Source organism: Myxocyprinus asiaticus, chromosome 36 (genome assembly GCF_019703515.2).
Source record: "Myxocyprinus asiaticus isolate MX2 ecotype Aquarium Trade chromosome 36, UBuf_Myxa_2, whole genome shotgun sequence".
Taxonomy (NCBI): domain Eukaryota; kingdom Metazoa; phylum Chordata; class Actinopteri; order Cypriniformes; family Catostomidae; genus Myxocyprinus; species Myxocyprinus asiaticus.
The window spans coordinates 29,756,099-29,776,697 of NC_059379.1; the positions used below are offsets into that span (position 1 = coordinate 29,756,099).

At 36.4% G+C, this 20,599-nt stretch overlaps 1 protein-coding gene across 1 annotated transcript in view; it reads left to right on the forward strand.

Annotated features, from left to right (window-relative positions):
* Positions 1-20,599, forward strand: part of LOC127427298 (anthrax toxin receptor 1-like) — a 45,770-nt gene that overhangs the window by 14,685 nt on the left and 10,486 nt on the right. Inside the window, exons 2-17 of the mRNA XM_051674805.1 lie at positions 2,352-2,423; positions 2,824-2,895; positions 3,024-3,105; positions 3,207-3,237; positions 3,670-3,743; positions 4,483-4,551; positions 4,819-4,899; positions 5,610-5,670; positions 6,235-6,333; positions 7,164-7,233; positions 12,230-12,308; positions 14,089-14,184; positions 14,497-14,535; positions 15,041-15,139; positions 16,553-16,720; positions 16,833-16,913. Coding sequence (XP_051530765.1) covers positions 2,352-2,423; positions 2,824-2,895; positions 3,024-3,105; positions 3,207-3,237; positions 3,670-3,743; positions 4,483-4,551; positions 4,819-4,899; positions 5,610-5,670; positions 6,235-6,333; positions 7,164-7,233; positions 12,230-12,308; positions 14,089-14,184; positions 14,497-14,535; positions 15,041-15,139; positions 16,553-16,720; positions 16,833-16,913 — 1,273 coding nt within the window. The remainder of the gene's footprint in view (positions 1-2,351; positions 2,424-2,823; positions 2,896-3,023; positions 3,106-3,206; positions 3,238-3,669; positions 3,744-4,482; positions 4,552-4,818; positions 4,900-5,609; positions 5,671-6,234; positions 6,334-7,163; positions 7,234-12,229; positions 12,309-14,088; positions 14,185-14,496; positions 14,536-15,040; positions 15,140-16,552; positions 16,721-16,832; positions 16,914-20,599) is intronic.

A 20,599-nucleotide genomic window follows, 5' to 3' on the forward strand; every position in this document is an offset into this window, starting at 1 on the left:
TCAGACAAAAAAACACAGTTCCACTGTTCTACTTTCCATCTAAGATGAGACTGAGCGCAGAAACTTCGGCAGCGCTTCTGGACAGTGTTGATGTAGGGCTTTTGCTTTGCATAGTAAAATCTTAACTTGCATCTGTGGATTCAGCGGCAAGTGGTGTTGACTAACAAAGGTTTACTAAAGTTATCCCAAGCCCATGTTCATGATATCCATTAGAGATGAATGATGTTTTTTAAGACAGTGACGTCTGAGGGATCAGCGATCATGCACATTCAGAAGTGGTTTTCGTTTTGCCCTTTACACACCAAGATTTGACCAGATTCCTTGAATCTTTTAACTACAGTATATTGTGTACAGAAGAGGGTGTTCTCAAAGTGCTGGATTATTTGCTGAAGCATCTGTTGGCAAATTGACAAGCATTGAACGATCCTTGCTCTTGAAGGACTAGGCTGTTTTTGGAGGCTCCTTATACAGTATACAGTACTATGACACAATTGCCTCACCTGTTTAACATCTCCTGTTTCACACTGCCTTGTTATTTCAACTTGTCAAATTGTTATTAGTCTTTAATTGCCCGTCTCAACTTTTTTCAGCGTTTTGAAATTACTGTACATTAAAAAAAAAACAATGAAATTAACAAGGTAAAACATCATATAATGTGTAGTTGTAGTGCTTTCAATACAGCAGATGGTGAATATAATTTACAATTCACTCCTTTTTTTATTTATATGACCATATTTTTTTATAATGTCTTTTGAGTTACAGTTGCTGAAACCAATGAAGCCAGCAAGTCAGCTCTCTTGGTGTTGTTTATTTAGTGATTATTTTCTATACTTTTTTCTGTGAAATTTGTTTGTGATTTTTGATCATTTTGGGACAGCTACAAATTACTTTTAGTAGTAACAAGTAACAGTTTCTGAAAAATAATAAGCATGTTGTCCTCAAATCATCAGTCTAACACGATTGTATTTGAAAACTGCAATGTCACGAAAAAATAAAAACAACATGTATCAGTATCGTATCAGCGAGTACCGAAAAGGAGGTATCCGGGCAGCCATAGCTAAAACGTTGTGGCAGACATTACCCATTCTTATGGCAAAGTTTTATTAGTCCAATCGAATCGCACCTTTTGCAAATCATTTTCTTTACTGAAAACTATGTCATCATGTATCCTCTCTCATGTTGCTCGAAACTCATATGCCATTTTTTGAGGGACTCAAATGGAATTATTATCCATATCTCAAGTGTCAAGATAAGTAATAATTTTGTTTGGTTTAAACCGAATTTCTAAGCTCACTAATCAACAACTGTACTACTGGACCTATACCTTATCTTACACACATACAAAGAACCACTAAGTTTTGTCTCCTTTGCTGATGTCCAACCTGGTCTCATGAGAATTCGTAATAATTCGTACAAGATTGCTTAATCATAAGAAATTGTAGTTGGCTTTTGCAAAAATGCATGCCTTTTATTCCCCGCAGAAGTTTAGTTTCTAACCCAAACCTAAACCTAACCATGAAGTGTAACTCCAAACATTAAGCCTAACCATGATTTTAATAGAAAAATAACTTTTTGTGTACCACGGATTAAGCGGATTACAAGTTATTCATATACATCAGTCATTTGTAACCAGATGTGCTCACTGGTGTTTCCTTTCTTAAAATAAAGTGTTGGATTGGAGGCTAGCTGAAATTGTATGCCTGTATTGTATCAATTTGAAATTCTGTTTGTTGATCAGCTGGTCTCTATGGGAATAAACATCATACCTTTTCATACAAGTAAACTTATACGATACCTTAAGATTTTACCATCTTGTACTAATGATTACGAGTTGTCATGAAACTATGTTGGTGATGTTCCATTTCACCTAGGGCACCAAGTGAGCCAGGACTGGTGTACAGTGCTCCTAATTGGAGGCACTAGTTAATATTATGTCTGGCTCTCAGATTAAATGTGTTACATCAGCCTGTGAAATAGCTTTAAAAAACACAGACCTACATTATTTCTGTTGCATGATTCATCAATTAAGTAAAACTGACTCAAGCACAGATCAGTAGACTTAATTAGCTCACTTCCCATTTGTCATCCAGCACTAATGAATTACCACAGCTTACCACTGAGGGAAGGAAAGGAAATGATCAGCTGTCATACAGCATTTACAGCTGTGCCTAAGGGGAATGCCAGAAAGGGCCAAAATTAGATGCCTTTGTTGTTAAGAGAACGCTTCATCCTTTCCGGAATTAGTTGAGAGCACTGATAATTAAATTGGCAGCTTCTCTGTTTTATTGATCTGTTTGAGGGTAAAAGCAGGAACATCCTGTTTATAGATTATTTCATCTCTTTCTCCCTAGGTCAGGAAGTGTCAAACACCATTGGAATGAGATCTACTTTTTTGTTGAACATTTGGCTGAGAAATTCATCAGGTACAAAAACATTCCCAATGAGAATTGAAAACACACTTTCCCTGCTGAAAAGACAAGCTTAGACCAACATTAATTTTAATGTTGGTTGTTGCTGTTTTAGTGTGGGTCTAGCTGGTGGAACAGCATGGTCTTTCTGGTGAAACTGGTTGACCAAGGGAGGCTTGCTGGTTAAGCTTGTTAAGTAGCTTAGATGGGACAGAGGTATACCAGCATCCAATCCACAACATATGTTTGTCTTTTCAACAGGGTACAAGTCAACTGAATTTCATGTTTTTGTTGACATTATCCAATTGCTCAAGCTTTCTGATGTAAGTCAAATATGATCATACAGATCCATTTTACACTAAAGTTAAATTGTAAATATATCTCCTCTCCTTTTTTTACTCTCTCTTTCTCACAGCCCTATGCTACGAATGTCCTTCATTGTGTTCTCAACCAGAGGAAACACAATCATGAGGCTGACTGAAAACAGGTGCAATAAGACTGCACATTTCCTCTTGTGCCTTCAAGTGTGAAAATATTTTGCTAGTTGGGCATATTCAGAAAAGAGTATTTAGTATTTATTGTCATTCTTTATTTCTTTCTATTTGTTTTGCAAAGGGAGTACATAAAGAAAGGCCTTAACGCTCTAAAACGAGAGATCCCAGGTGGAGATACATTTATGCACCTTGGTCTGGAGAAGGTAGAAAAATATTAAAAACTATGTATCACTTAGTTGTTTTTATGAGCTGTTTTAATGTGTTTTTCTTGGCTTTTAACAATATTATACGTCTTCATTCACAGGCAAATGAACAAATACACCAGGAAAACTTTGGTAGGCTTCACATCAAGAACACCAGTGTTGCCATTGAACAGCATTACAGCTACACTAAATGAGCTAAAGTATGTGGACATCCCCTTCTGATTAACTTTGGCTTTGGTTTGGCTATTTCTACACCCATTACTAACAGGCATATAAAATTAAGCATATACAGCCAACATCTCAAAAGATAAATATTTTCTGTAGAATAGTGCATGCCAAAGAACTCGGTGACTTTCAATGTTCCACAGGATGCCACCAGTTTAATGGATTACTGAGTCTAGGTAGATGAGTTTGACTGGCCTTCACAAAGCCCATATCTGAACCTCATTGAATACCTGGGATCAGGCACACTGCAAGTCAAGGGTCTGGTGTCCACATACTTCTGCCCATAGAGTGTATTACCATTTGTCATCCTCACCTGACAGTTTTAACTTCACTTTGTAGGAACGGCAAGTGTCATAATTGCATTGACAGATGGTGAGCTACAAGAACATCAGTTGATAGCAGCCCAAATGGAGGTAAGTGACATTATCCACCAGTCTACATCCACTTATTGAATCTAAAGTGTGAGGGTAATCAGTGTTTAGAGGCCAAGCATCAAAGGTGTGTAACACCAATTGTTCTTGGTGGCGAAATTTTTCCTCTGCAATGAGAGTCTATGACAGCCCATAGAACAGTTTGGAGGAAAGTTGTGTACATGGAGGGGTGTAAATAACCCCCTGACCCATTTGGGGGTCTCCCAGTCAAACTTTCTAATGCCACCATCTGTTTAAAATTGGACTGTTCTTCTGCTAATAATCTTTAAACCCATTGGTCTAGAAAAACTATTGCTTCTTCTGCTGCTGTTGCATTTGATTGAGTTGATTGAATTTGGTGTTTTCAATTCCTGCCATGTCCAATTGTAAAATATATTGTTAATGTTTTTGCTACGCCTCAAACAAATTTGTCTCAGATGATCTTCAGACCAACTCTCACAAAAATTACTGAATTAATATCTAATGAATTTGACGAAAGTTGATGAAAGACAGACATCATGCTATATTTCGGCTAAGATTTGTCCTGACAAGATTTGTCCTGACACCCAACTTGATTTGTCCTTTTGGCAATAGACAGAGCCGTCAGTGGTGTGATGCAGTGGGTAAATCTTGTCATGGAGCTTTTTACATAGTGCTTTGTGAATGATGGCTGTGCTTGGCCTCATCATTCCTGCATATTATACTGTATATTTTAATCACTTTTTGAATAATATTTAACCAGGCAGCCAGAGCTCGAATGTTGGGTGCAATCGTGTATTGTGTTGGAGTTAAGGACTTCAATGAAACACAGGTGAGATGACAATAATGATCTTGTGTTAATGTTTTTAAACTACCATTTACTATGAACTTGTCTACAATTCAACTCATTTTAAAGCATCAATAATACTTCATTCTAACAAACAGTGTTGAGGCCCTCCCTAAACTTTCAAGTGCGTGCTTACTAACGAATGTAAATCAGTATAAATCAAGAAGGCCTACTTCATACGAAACAGCTCAAATCAGCATATAGAAGCTTAGACCTGCAATAAAAAAAACTTCTGTCTTTGTCCTGCTTTAGCTGGCGACCATAGCAGACACCAGTAAGCATGTGTTTCCTGTCTTGGGAGGATTCCAGGCACTAAGAGGAATGATTGACTCGGTAAACTAAAGCTTTCTGCTAGTGGCTATGTGGAACATTAATTAAAATGTTAATATATATTATATAATATATAAACATGTCTCTCTCTTTCTGAAATGGATATTAAGATATTTAGAAGATACAGATTTAAACAGGCAATCCATCAAGGGATAGTTCATCTTAAAATGAAATTCTGTAATCATTTATTTACTCACACTTATGTTGTTCTAAATCTGAATCTTGACTTTATTTCTCCTGTGAAACACAAAACGAGAGCCTCAGTCACCATTCACTTTCATTGCATCTTTTTTCCATATAATGAAAATCAAGGGTGACTGAGACGGTGAAGGTAAGTAAATGATGAAAAAATATTCATTTTGTGGTGAACTAACATTTTAATGAATAATAATTCCATATTAATTTTACTATAATGTTTATTTATTGTTATGTTTAACTGTATTGCATTCTGACCCTAACCTTAAAAGATGGAGTGTGTCATTTCTGTGCTTGTAGTGGCACCAAACAGAAATGCAATCTGTTTGTTTGAGCGGCAGGACTGGGTCAGATGTAACAATATTGGCTCAGCTAATGGTAATAAGGGGGGAGTGCTTCAAACTCATCATTAACTTTGCAGTTCTTTTAGGTGCTGCTGGTGGCACAGAAATTACACATTTCATTTTAACAAGCACATTTGCTTTCAAATATGAATGGAACTTTTTTTTTTTTTTCAGATCATAAAAAAATCTTGTATAGAGATCTTGGCAGCAGAACCATCCAGCGTATGTGCAGGAGGTATGCACAAAAACAAATCAATAAATTATATCCTTGCTTTCATTTGCAAATAGCTGTGGTCATTATATTATTCCAGAAATAAGGGGTTTTATCTACTGTACTGTTGGAAATATGTATTCTCAATAATAGACACATCTTTAACTTAAGATTGATGCAGTTGTCATAAATCTTAATGGCATATTTTAAATCAATAAGAACACCATAACTAAGACCTACCTGCTTGAAACAATAATGTCACACAAATTTAAATGTTGCCAAATATTTAGTCTATGAAAGATTAGATTCTATGGATGAATAGGCGAGTTAATGCCTAAAATCTTGAGGGAAATTCCAGTGTTAAACATGACGGTCTGTCTGACACATATCCTAAAGAGGACACTTATATCATTGTGGCTTTATATTACCCCGCATTACTTGAGCTCTGATTATTTTAACAGGAAGACATTGAGCAATGTGCTGAAAATACAGGGAAGCTAATATCGTTGCAAGGAAATTATGTAATGAGATGTATTTTGTGGGGATTCATCACCATTTCTGAGCAGGAATTGTGAATCTATATTTCAGAGTCATTTCAAGTGGTGGTGAGAGGAAATGGTTTTCGGCACGCTAGAAACATAGACCAGGTCCGGTGCAGCTTCAAAATCAACGACACAGTTACACTCAGTGAGTTTTTTTTTTTTTTTTACCTCATATATTCCCACAAAAAGACTGAGTACTTTCTCACAACTAATATAACATTTAACTACCCTGCTGAAAAAAATAATAACAAACAACAAGCCTGAGCTGGTTTGCTGGTTTTAGCTGGTTTAAACTGTTTAGCTGGTAACCCAGCCTGAGCAGCTGACATGTGCCCAAAACCCCTGTAAATCCAGCAAACCAGGCTTTGAGGCCAGTTAAGACCTGCAAACCAGACTTAATAATTTTTTTTTAGGAAAGGTATAAAAGCTTTTGGCTGAATCTCATGAAAATACCTCATTTGTACATTGAACATCAAAAATAAAAAATATACAGTATATTAAAAAATGGACAATTAGAACCATTAATTATTGCTGTCAGGATAATTAAGCTTATTTTATGCCCAAATTCTCATTACTGTAATAAGAAATACAGAGTCTCAGATTCTCATGAGTCATTATATATTAACATTTTAAGGAATCATTCATCATGGTTGTATTTGTTGTAAATTTTGATACAGTAATACAAAAAAACATCTATACAGTAATGAGAATTATCTTCCAAAACATTTAGAAAGACAATACCATATGCATAACATTAATGAGAATTGGTGCTTTAAATAACTGATTAGTTGTGATTTAAATAACATCATAATGCAAAACAATTATAAAGGTCCTAATAGTAGACAACATAAAGAAATGTGACCTGGTAATTTCTTGACAGATTTCGTGAGAGACACACTTTTATTGTATTTATAGGATAGGATTGTGTTTGATTTAGTTTACTCAACTTTCAAACTTATTTCCCCCCCTTAACAGATGAGAAGCCTGCAAGTGTTGAAGATACTTTCTTGCTGTGCCCTGCGCCGGTTATAGATGAAGTTGGAAAGTAAGTGTGATTGTCAGAAAGGCTGAAGGACAGGTCTGCCATACATTAGGCCGTGTTTATGATCCCTGTCAGAGGTCACATTCCAGTTCCTGCCCAACTCTCTGTTTTCGTTGTGAGTTAATCCTCTTGGGCCAGTGTTTTCCAGAACAGCATGATTTTTTAGTTATCTGAGTTCATGGCCCTCTTTGATAGCTTTTGCTTTCTGATCCACAGAGCCTGAGCTTGCCAAAGGCTCTGAGGAGCCATTAAAGCTAATGGTTCCTCAGGGTCTATCACATCATTGTGTTCATCCAACCCACACCCTCTCTTTCTCTTTGTTCTAAATCCTTTATTTCCTTCTGTCCATTTACAACTTCTCTGGAACCTAGAAGTTCCATATTTTCTCCCCCGCTATCAGTTCACACACTTCTGCAATCCAGCACTTTATATAAAAATAAAGCTTCTCAACGGTTCTCTGAAACTCATGGGGTTCAGAACCCTCTTCTTATCAAGAAATTATTTTTGTGTATAGGGTTCTTGAGTTGGCTGTATGATTCTTTGGATAGAAAGTATTTATTGTTACATAATAGGTTCGTCAGTTGATGTATGGTTTTCTGAAGATCTAGAGGATTCAAAGTTCTGCGGAACTTAAAAAGCATCTCCTATGGTATCAGGCTGTAAAACAGCAAGACGTCATGAGAGGCTTTGGGCTAAAGCAGTGTTGGGATGTACTTAGGTCAGTTATTTTCACAATGGAGTAGCTTTTCCAGTAATAAGCTACATTTCCAATGAGTAGCTGTACCGTCACTAAACGCTAAATTTGCCACATGTTTGAATACAGCGATGGAGCCGAGGGAGTAATCAACATTTACCTTAACCATTCTCTCTCTATTATATGTAGTGCTAGGAAAATAAAACCATGTAAATGAATTAGTTATTTTGGACAGTTAATGTTAATAAACCAGCTAAAATAAATTCTCTTTAGCGAGAACTGCAACTGAGACACGTACTTTCGTGAACAAATAGCCCCTCACCACAGGTCTTTCTTGACATTCGCTTTCGAGGGTGCAGCGTTCCTTACCTTCCGCCTGTCCCTAGCTCCTCGCACTTTTACCAAGTGCATCAACGCGTCCGCATCTTCAACTACCTCAAGGATTGGCTGCTGTTATCACAATCGAGTAGTTGGCGGGCAAGCACAGGGGTCTGTTGTTTATGCACTTGTAGAATCTGGGTCTCAAAGTCAAATTGGCAAAGAGTACACTGGTACCTAGTCGGCAGGTTTCCTTCTTGGGAATGAAACTCGACTCTGTGACTATGATGACTTGCCTGTCCGATGCTTGCATTCAGTCTACCCTCCAATGCTTGTTGAGGTTCAAGCCGGTTGTAGCTTTACCACTGCGAGTGTACCTACACATACTCTCGCTGAAGACTGTGCTGCTGCTCGCATTGGCCTCGGTGAAATGTATTGGTGACTTGCAGGCCTTGACAGTCAAGTACCTTGTTTGGAGTTTGGACCAGGTTGGTCAAAGGTAGTCCTTAAGCATAGAGAAGGTTATGTGTCCAGGGTTTTGTCCACTCCCTTCACGGCTCAGGTTGTCACCCTGCAAGCTTTCTCTCCTCCTCTGTTTGGGTCAGACGAGGCTTAGAAGCTGCACATGCTTTGTCCAGTGAGGGCATTGTTTACGTATTTTGACTTCATGAGTCAAAGAAGTCTGTCAGAACAGCTCTTTCTTTGCTTCAGAGGCCGTGCAAAAGGGCATAGTTGAAAGGGGTATCCTTGGAGGCTGCAGGCTGGGTTTCTTCAAACACCTATACAAGGTTATATAACCTGAACGTTTCTTTCCTCTCTTCCCATATTCTGAATGTGAAGGAGGGTAAAATTTCAATATTTTTACTACCCCGACTGGCTAGTGTGCATTGTCCTGTTGTGTTTGTATCAGTAGCTCAGCATTATGGAATACTATTCCTATAGCAACAGCTACAGACTCAGTGTTGAAAGGCCGACTTGAAATGGAATGTCTCATGATGAAGGCAACCTCGGTTCTCTTACAGGAGGGAACAAGACACAGCGTAACTTTAACATACTTCTGATTTCTGGTGGTGTAGGGACTGAGATGGTTCCTCCCTTCAGTTGAAATATCCTGCTGAAAGGGGACTGTGCTCTGTATTGAATGCTAGCAATAATATGCACATTAGGGGCAGAGTGTCAAGCTTCATCTGCCAATAGATTGCTTTGATTCTATACGGGTTTCAGAAATCTTCACTCCAGGGAGTTCCCATAGCGTCAGCTAATGACACAGCATCTTGTTCTCTCCTATCAGGGAACCGAGTTTACATTCATAATCAAGACTTTAATTGCTGCTGTTTGTCTGCTGTTAACTACATTTGTATTCAGTTATATGAAATAGGGTGTTCTCTATATTAAGGATACATTTGTTCAATTTAATGTTGTCTTGTCAACCTTTTTGTTTAACCCTTACAAATATTAACCATAGTTTTACTATAGTAATATTTTGGTAACCATGACTGTAGAAACTATATTTAATTTTGTAGTTACTGTGGTTTTACTAGAAATAACATGATATTTTTGTAAGATAATGTCACCTTAATTAAGTATATAACTATCAGGTGATATAATTGAATTCTACTGAGTAATATAATCTGATTGCTCTATATCTAACAAAAAAAACAAAAAATAAAAACAAATTTTTTTAAATAGCTTTAGTGCAGTTAGCAACTTTTTGTTTGTTGCTTGTAGCATAGCTAACTACTTTTTTAGCTACAATAAGTTTGTAGTTTGAGAAGCTACAGTTTCAAAGTAGCTTCCCCAACTCTAGTCAACAGTGATATTACCACAGCTAAGGGGCGTTCTTAGGTACAATGTGAATGATGCTTAGTACTTTTATAAAACTTTTGCAACAACAATATAAAAGACAAAAAATTGTCAAATTGGAAAAACTGTTCTTTCACCAAGTTCAAGTAATAAAGTTCCTAAGTCTGTAGGCTGTAAATGTGGTGGATTAATTATAGAATCTGCAGTTATAGGTGTGCAGTCATCAGCATTTCACAATGGCTTCAAATGTAGCTCATCCAACTAGAATTTACAGTTGGAACTGTTTGTTTTATAATCTATAAAACCCTTTTTGATTCTAATTGGAACCTTTATTTTTTGCGACTAAATACCACACTCTCGTTTCATTAATTTTTACTTGGTGTCCTTCATGTACTAACTAGTCTAGTAGTGAACTGTTCTAAACCCTAGTCACCCATCAATTTATTTTCATTCTTTAATTTTACCACTGTCTTTTCTTCTCAGCCCATCCTTTTCTCTCATATATGCCAACTCCCACTAATTTTTTCCCTTGATCAAAGCAGTCAAAAGCCTTTGCCTGTCCTTTCATCTTATTGATTTTATAGAAGTAAAACACTTCCTCTCAGGCATTTTTTATTAAAAAAAAAAAAAAAAGTCCCTCAAACAGTTCAGGATTCTTGTCCTCTCCTTTTAAAACAGTGATACAGACAGTTAACAGTTTTATAATACAAAAATCTTTTAGGGGGCTGTTCATTCTGTTCTAGTTTGTTCACTGTTTGTTGACTGTTTGTTCAGTTCGGTTGGTGTGAAAGTGTTTTTTAGAGCTTAGGTTAGCGATCACATCAATTCCACACATTAGGGTTCATGTTAACTCTTATGGTTTGCAAGTGGTATATAATCAATCCATCCTAACTCGTTGAAGTGAACCGATGTAGATGAATTATAATTTGCATCTTTTTATACCAGTCACACATCTTACAGTATAATACATTGCTGATTGTCTCTGAATAAACTGCCTATGGAGAGCAGATTCTTAGCATCTTTTGCAAAGCATCTGCATAAAATATTTATAGTACACATAGTATGTATAACCATTATTACCTGAATTATTGCATTGAATTCAATGGCACAAATTTATGCAAAAATATATTGATGAACCATTTGGCAGAAATTTGTTCTGCTTGTTTCATGAATAAAGCTTTATGTGTGCAAAGTTTTAGTGGTAGATCCAAAGGAATAAATACTTCAATAACTGTTAGGAAGCCAAGACATTGAACCCAGATGCAGTTTATTGCACAACTCAGAAGTAAACAGAGAAACACAAGGGAAAACCACAGATTAAATCAGGATTCTAAGTAACAGAAATAACCAACTGGTAAATTACTCACAAACAAAGGATTCAAGGAGGTGCTGGACACACTAGAAACAAGTCCGAAGGAGACTAGACAAAGACTGAGAGAGAGTGGTGAGACTTTATAGTGTTCTGCTTGATGGTTTGATGGGGAGCAGGTGGAAATAATTAATAATCAGGAGCGTGCGAGGGGTTAGGAGGAGCAGAGGCTGACGAGGGCTTGACAATAACATAGTGGAACTGGTGGAATCAAACTCAAACTCGGAAAAAGCAAGCACAAAAAGTTGTGAAAATAGCCTTAATTATGGATGCGTAGTCATATATGTACACAAGCATGCAATTTACTTAATCTTGGCTTGAGTGCCTTTTAGTCATCAGTGTCTGGCAAAAGTCAGACTGTTCATCAGTTTGTTTCTTGCACAAAGAAATGTGAACCTCAGCAAAAGTAGATACTCTTTATTAGTGGAGAATGAGCTTATCTGTCGAAAGAGCAAACTTGGCCTCTGCTTCATCTGTGAACTCTGTCTATTAAGATACAAATCTTGAGGGGAATGATGAAAATTTGGAATGCTGTTTTTATTGAATGTTTGAGACACCAGACAGCTGACTACGACAAAAGTTAACCAGCACTCTGTAAGAGTGCCAGTTATGGCCTTTTTTCATGGAACTAAAGAGCTACAAACAAATCTTGTTATAAAAAGTCTACAGTAACAAAAATGTTGTGGGGTTTTCTTTGGCACATATTCTGTAAATTCCTTGAGCTTAGATGTGTGTTTTACTCTTTGCTGTGCATTATCAAAAGGTCTTGCTTGCTTTCAAAGTAATAAACTAATGTTTGCCCTTTTTCACTACAGGGTGGTGTACCTGCAGGTCAGCATGAATGAGGGTCTAACATTTATCACCAGTTCGGTGCACATAACCACAACAGAGTGTGTAAGTCTGACCACACACACACGCAAATACATACACATCAGCACATCCAGCCGAATTCATGACATTAGCATGCAGGTAAATGCTGCTGAATGTCACATATTAAACACTTTAATTATTTAAATCACTGTCGTTGCTGTAACTAAATATAGCTATTATACAATTACATTACGTTACATTATAAATCATTGGCAAGTTTATGTACAAGTTATGTTTCAGTGTTATGGATAGACTCGTTGTAATCCAACATCTCTTTTCCTTGTATTCCCTTATTTCCCTTCTTTTCAGTTCCCTCTTCACATTCAGGCCATCCACTCTACCATTGTTTTCTCTTCACAAAACTGAGTTCTCACACCATCCCCCAACAACACACACACATACAAACTCATCAAGGGCCAAACCACAGGGGCTTAAGCATGTCCCCAGCCAAAAGCCCCGATTCCCTGAAGATCCTGTCTCTGATTTAGACTTGAGCAGACTTTCTGCCCACATCCACAAAATAACTTTTTATACAGTCTGTCTATTTGAAACACGTTCAAAATGCTCTTCCCATTCTTTTGCAATGACACTCTATTTATCTATGAGATTGTTGTGTTTATACCCTAGGAAAGACATGACTTCAGTATGATATTGACTGCATCTATTACACTTCGGAAACATAAAATTTGTTTGAAAATGAAATTAAAACTCTGGTAATGGTACCATGGTAATGGTAATGTATGTGTATATATATATATATATATATATATGTGTGTTTGCAATTAGTTTTGTAGGTGTAGATTAAAAACTTTACCATTAACATAAAAAAAAAAAACTTTGGTAACACTTTACAGTAAAGCTCTATAGTTTTTGTTAACATTAGTAAATGCATTAAGTATCATGAACTTACAATGAACAATATATTTATATTTAGTTTTAATGTTTATTTATACAGATATCATTGTTCATTGTTAGTTCATAATGCATTAACTAATGTTAACATTTACAACTTCTAATTTTAAAAATGTATTATTATATGTAGAAATTAACATAAGCTGTGCTGTATAATTGTTGTTCATTGGTAGTTCTTGTTACTTAATGTAGTTGACTAATGTTAACAAATGCAACCACAGTGTAGTGTTACCAATACAACATTATTGTAAAGTGAAAATTTTTATAAAATTTTCTCAGTGGATGAGTTGGACTGGATAGTGACGGAAAAACAGTCAACAAAGTGTCCAGCATAAATGGGAACTTCTTCAATACTGTTTAAAAAGCATCTCAGGTTCTCATGGCTTTAGCACTTTTAGCACAGATGGTATTAATAAAACTTTTTTTTTTTTCTTTAAAATTTTTTCATTAAATAAAAATCGATCAGTAAATAAAGACCTTATCAGGATGTACCTCATGACATTGCTTGATGAACTGTGACTATGCAAAGCTGTAATCTAGACAAATGGTGGCTACTTTGAAGGACCAAAATAAAAAAAGTTTGATTTGTTTAACAGTTTGTAGTTTTAATGATGTTACTATTATTATGAAATGTGAAAAAATTGTTACAGTATAGAATGATGAGATAGGTGTGTCCAAACTTTGTAAGTGGTAGTGGTATGATGGTATTGAATGATTGGCATTTCTTGTAATATGGCATTAACATATACTTCAAAGAATACCATATTATTAATTTGGTACTTTTTCAAAGTTTTTTTTTTTTTTTTTGTGAATATAATATGCCACATCTCTCTCTCTCTTTCTCTTTCTCTTAAACACACAAACACACAAACATTTTCTCTTCTGCTTGCAGTTTGATGGCACTATTCTTCTGATCACCCTGTTGGTGTTGTTTCTGTTACTGGCTCTGTTATTCATGTGGTGGTTCTGGCCGCTTTGCTGCACTGTCGTAAGTCTTCGCCTCATTTATCATCTTGATATCAACCTTATCTAGAAAAACTTTCACATGGCAAATCTGGTGCTTGTATTGTGCTAATCAGGGAATCAATGCTTATGGATTTGCTGTAAAGACTGAACTTCTGGTCAGCTAATCTCCAAAGATCACACACAGTATAACCACAGTCTTGATTTCTGTGAAATGAACTCTGTGATTATGATTTAACTTGCTATTCTATATTATCCGTATAATGTCACTTGCGTTGAAATTAGATGTGCCTGAATATTTGATACAACATACTGTATGTGATGTTTCTTTCCACAGGTGATCAAAGAACCTCCGCCTCCTCCACCTCCAGAGCCAGTGAGTTGGAGTTTCTCCACTAAGTTTCATTTTTTAGAAAGGCCATTGCATGTGCCTAAATTCATGTTCACAATTGACTGAATCAGCCTTGGGAACTAGGTTGTGGAGTGAGACTCATCCCTGGGCCTTCATACAGCTGCCTATGTTCCTTAATTAAAAGATCTGTCACAGGCCGCAGAATCCAGTTACAAAGATGATAAATTCGACTTATATTGACATGCAATGAGAATAATGATCTCAGAACACAAGTTTCCCATTGCTTGATGGCTTCATCTCTGTATTCAGTAACAATACCCATGTCAACATCTAAACCAGAAAGTTATAAGGAACTGCATTTTCTCACTGAGAGATTCATGTAGAGACTTTAATGAAAACCATCAGATGTCTTTGAGTATAACAACATCAACATGTCAAAACAGTAGCTAAAGTTGCATTGGCAATTGACTCCTGTGAGCAGATGTTTCATACCTATCTTGCCTCATCAGACTATGTTTTTCCTCCTTAGGAGTCAGATGATGAGGACGGGATGCCAAAGAAGAAATGGCCCACTGTAGATGCATCATATTATGGCGGTCGAGGAGTTGGCGGGATTAAAAGAATGGAGGTTGGTGTCTTCAAAAGAGGAGATGCAATCCAAGAAGATAAATGTCCATAGAAAGGCACTATTACTTTATGAATGCCACATACAGTGTGAATCTGTGATTTTGGTAATGACATATTTATAAGATGCCCTAAACTCTACTTAAAAAGCATTAGTTATAAGAGTTAAAGGGATAGTTCACCCAAAAATGAAAATTCTCTCATCATTTACTTACCCTCATGACATTCCAAACATGAATTTCTTTCTTCTGCAGAACACAAATGAAGGTTTTTGGAAAAATATTTCAGCTCTATAAGTCCATACAATGCAAGTGAATGGTGGCCAAAATTTTGAAGCTTCAAAAAGCATGTATAGGCAGCATAAAAGTAATCCATACGACTCCTGTGGTTTAATCCATTTCTTCAGAAGCGATCTAAATGGTTTTTGGTGAGAGAATTTCACAATAAATTTTGACATCAGCATTCTCCTTGTCAATCATAATTTCCAGCTCAATTACACTACCTAGCACCATCTACTTCACTGTGCGTATGCGCGAAGTGCTAGAAAGTCTAATCGAGCTTGAAATCATGATTGTGCCTAGAGACTGCAATGGCAAGATGTACAGTAAAAAAGGAGTCATACTTTTTTCCGTTCTCATCCAAAATTGATTAAATCACTTCAGAAGACATTAATTAAAACAATGGAGTCGTATGGATTACTTTTATGCTGTCCTTATGTGCTTTTTGGAGACTCAAAGTTTTGGTCACCATTCACTTGCATTTTATGGACCTACAGAGAGCTGGAATATTCTTCTAAAAATCTTTGTTTTTGTTCCGCAAAAGAAAGTCATACACAGGTTGATTTTTATCAAAACTAACATATTTTTAGTTTCTTTTTACCATGCATTTACGTAATGATTTTATTCTTTTAGCTTTGTACCAGACCCAGACTTTTAACCTTAAAATGGGAAAAATCATCAAAAACACATGTTTGTGTCATGTATAAACACAAACCATTTACATTAGTTATTGTGTGAAAATTATTTATATAAATAATTTATATTTAAATTGTGTTGTACACAAATTATGACTCTCCCTTAGTTGTGGTTTCTTTTCCCCACAACCAGCAGTTTTTTCACTTATAAAGTTTCATCAAAAGTGAGTGTACTTGATTACCAATGAGACAAGGTCAGTGAGCATGCCTGAGATGAAATATGATGAAATATAACAGCATTTCTGAGATGAAATATGATGTTTAAAAAAGCGAAACATCATTTAATAACACTTAATAACAGAATATTTTTTATTGTGCATTGTTTCCAATCAGGCAAAAAGTGTGAAAATATTATTTAATCATGTGTATTTAGGATAAATAAAATGCTTTAAAATTACGCTTAGGAGGACAAAGCAGTCTACCATTTTATTCTTTGTGGTCCAGGTTCGCTGGGGAGGAAAGGGTTCAACTGAGGAAGGGGCCAAGCTGGAAAAACCCAAGAACGCTGTGATAAAGATGCCGGAGCAGGAGTTTGAACCCTTTGAACCCAAGCCCAGAAAACCAGAAGGCAGGAGGCCAGTTCAAAACAGGAAGTGGTATTCTCCCATTAGGGTAAAAATGCTTTTTTCTATCTGTTGCTGATGTTCAAATAATGTTGTAAGCTTGGCTCTAGAGATGTTTGCTTAATTCCATACATTTCTGCTTTCCTATTTCTTACGTTTAGGGTAAACTTGATGCGATCTTGGCTCTTTTCCGCCGTGGATATGACCAAGTTTCACTTATGAGACCTCAACCAGGAGATCATGTGAGTATCCAGCCTAAAATGACCAAAGACCCTTAAAGGTCCTATGAAATCACTAAATGAGTAAAGTTTTCTTGCCTGTGTTGGCAGATTTCCTATTGAAAAAGGGTTGTTGAAAGTTGAAAGTTATTGAAAGCTAGGGCTGGACATATTAAAGGGCTCATCCTTTATTGCCACTACACTATGTCAAAGCCATGAACCACAGTATGCTACTTTTCAGTCAGTTTCAGGTTATAATAGGAGGAGGGACTTTCTCATTTTAGAGAGCATTTGAATAGACACAAAATTGTTAAGTGCAATGTGATTCTTTAATATTTTTGGTCCATTTTCCCAGAAGAGAAAGACGTTTCAGATATCTGCTAAAAGTTAATTGCCAACTTTTAGGAGTACACTAGAATATACAGTATATGACCTTAAAGCTAACAGACTTGGACTAAAAGCCATAAAATTCAAATTTTCCAATTCCTATTCCAGCTTAATATGCAGACAACTGTAAGCTAAATTTCTTGGTATCTGAAAGCACTGTGTCTCTGCGGCGCTAAAAAATTCCTCTGGTTTTGATCTGCCTGTCCAGCCTGACACAACAACATTGACTCAAATGATGCCGTGAGTTGGGGGCAGGACTATCTGTTTCTTCGATCAACAGAAGATGGGGGTGTATTTGGAATGTTGTTTGAAAACAATGATTATTTTGTAGTTAACCTTGTGTGACCCCACATCCTCAAGGGCATACATTGTGTTTTGTCTATAATTTCATTTCATTTAAACTGAGTTCAGGACACTCTGGGCTGTCATTAAAGGGTTAAATGTTTGTTTTTGGGAGAAACCCCAACAAAAATAAATCTGGTAAGAAACCTAATTAAGTTTTTACATTGAAACTGTTGGTATCAAAAGATCTCTAATTTCATTTGATATGCCAATCCAAAAATGTCAGTGATTTATCGCAAAACCTTTAAACAGGATGACCTCCTGCGAGGACGATGAACCTTACTTACCTTAGAAATCCTATATCCAATGTGCATTATCACATTGAGAATCAATAAGTGCATCCAAAAGCTGGAAAATGTTACTTTCAGAGGCTGTATATGGAGTTAGAATGAAAATAAGGTGTATTTCAAACTGTTCAGAGACCAATTCAGTCAGACAATACACTGCATGTTAAGTCATTCACTAATTAGGGAGCAAGGGAGCATCTTATAGCTTTCCTAAGTAGCCATGTGCATTCACTCATAAAATCCGGTCAAAAGTTAAGTTTCAGGATGCAGATGATGTTTGCACCAATCAACATGGTTGGCAGACATTGAACAATGGTAATCAGTACATAGATTCAGAATTGATAATGCTAAATTAAATTTTTTACATGGTTGGCGGTGATTGGATGATGCTGGTCATTACTTTGAATCAGAATTATTTATGCTCATTTCTGATTGGTAAAATGCATCAGCATTGGCTATCACTTGTTTGTTTGACAGTGAAAAGACAGAAAATTGAGAATTTGTTGCAAGAGTAGAAAAACATTGTAACATAAAAGTCAAATCAAGTGAAATCTTTTTTATATGTATAGTTTTTTATTTGTGCCTTTTCCAATACACACTGTTCCAATGCAGCTTTACAGAAAATCAGCTGTAATGTCTGTAACATCTTAAAAATATCCAGCAACAGTCTAAACCAAAAGGGTTCAAGGCTTTTGGAACTTGTACATTTTTGTCCTGTGGATTTTTTGACTCATTCTGCATTCTTTTACTTCACCTTGGCCAGACATTACCTTACCTTTCATTTGTCAGCCCACATCAGCAACGCCCCATCAGTGGCCAAACCCCTAATGGGTGCCAGGAAACATCATAGGCACAGCTTTCAACCTGCATTAAATCAGTATCCATAAAACTATAATAAAACATGGATTTTGACACTTTCCAGACAGATAGTCTGCATTTTAAAGGCCTGTCTCTCACACACATGGTTTGATTTCACAACACTGACCTTTAATGTGAAATCACAGGTTAAGCACTGATGTGGTGGGGTTTTCTGCACTGTTGGGCTGTCTTTCATTGGGTTTCGTACCATCAGATTCAGTGGAGTCAGTGCACCTTTCACACAGATGCTTTGGTTCTGCTGAGATTAACTGTCTTCAGGTACTAGTTAATTCTGTGTTATTTGCAGACTATCCAACATAACACTTTTAACTGCATCTTTTTCACTAAGAGCGCCTCGTCGCTGCCAAAAGCAACTAGTGAAGTGTGAAATAAGACTATTATTTGGTTGTGTGCAAACTTTGGATGGCACTTGACCGGTTCGTATTCTATGCATACAGTGTAGCAACTAAATGGTTCTAATCAAAATGCTCCCACATTTTTTATCCAACTGGTTTCAGTAGCCCTCGAGGAAAAGGTTACATGACGCAAAGTTCCTTGCAATGGGAGGATTTTCGCCTCCTCATCCTGTAATGCTACGGCTCTTTCTGCTGCTTTGTGGTTTGTGACGAGAGGGCTAAAAAATGCCCAGACTGATTTTTCTCGCTCTCTCTCTCTCTCTCTCTCTCTTTCTTTCTGAGTATGGAAAAAAAGAAATGGGCATCATTTCCTGTCTAAAGTTACTTTAAGAGAATATAAACGTTATCCAGCGGTGCTTATACTGTGACTGTCCCTTACATATACAAAGGAGTAGTTCAACCAAAAATAAACATTTTGCCATAATTTACTCACCCCCATGTTGTTCTGACACTGTATTGTTTTCTTTCATCTGTGAACCACAGAAGGAGATCTTATGCGGAATGTTTGACCTGCTATTTTCCATAAAGCAAAGGTGGTTTTCCATAAAACAAAGATGTTGATTTATACTGCCAAGCTGCATGAAGGACAATAAAGCACCATAAAAGCATCATAAATGTAGTCTATATGACTGGTGCACTATATTCCAAGTCTTCTGAAGTAGAGGTCGACCGATACTAGATTTTGCCAATACCGGTAAGAAATGGTGCTTTTTTTATGCGCTGTGCTAGGTTTGACTTTATTGACGCCTAATGGTATTGGTTCTTCTGTGTCATGTGACCGATCATTTTGTGTTCAAAAATCCGACTTCAAATGAGATTTAGGAGCCACGACATAGGGGAAGATTATCTGTTAGTAAAAACGTAATTTTCAATCTGTTCCTCACACAAAATGATCATGGCATCAGAATCAAAGTATATAGAAACCGTCATATGGATCGCTTTTATAGTCCTTTAATGTAGATTTTTGCCTTTAGTGTCAAAAGTTATTATTCACTTTTGTTGTATGGAAAAGCTCGGCCATTTTACCTACACTGAAAAAAAAATTAATCTAAAAAATGTGGTAACTTGTTAATAAATTAACACATTTTATTCAAGTCAAAAATATTAGTTAACTTTAATGAATCAACCTGAATACATTAGGTTACGCCAACAAAACAAATTTTATGGCTTAGATCAGGTAGAAATAGCTCCTTAAGGTAACAACTGACCCTTCTTTAAGTCCCGCCTTGAAACCGTTCACCATTTTTCTGACAAGCGTTTGTTTATTTCCAATGAGAGTCGATGAGAGTAATGTGTTTTTGAGTTGTTTTTAGCAGAATTTTATAAAAAATTATCCAATAAATTAAAAAGAAGTTGAGGCCGGGTCGCTTGTTATAGTGACACGAAGTACCAAGAGAGGATACACAGTGTTTTTTCTTTC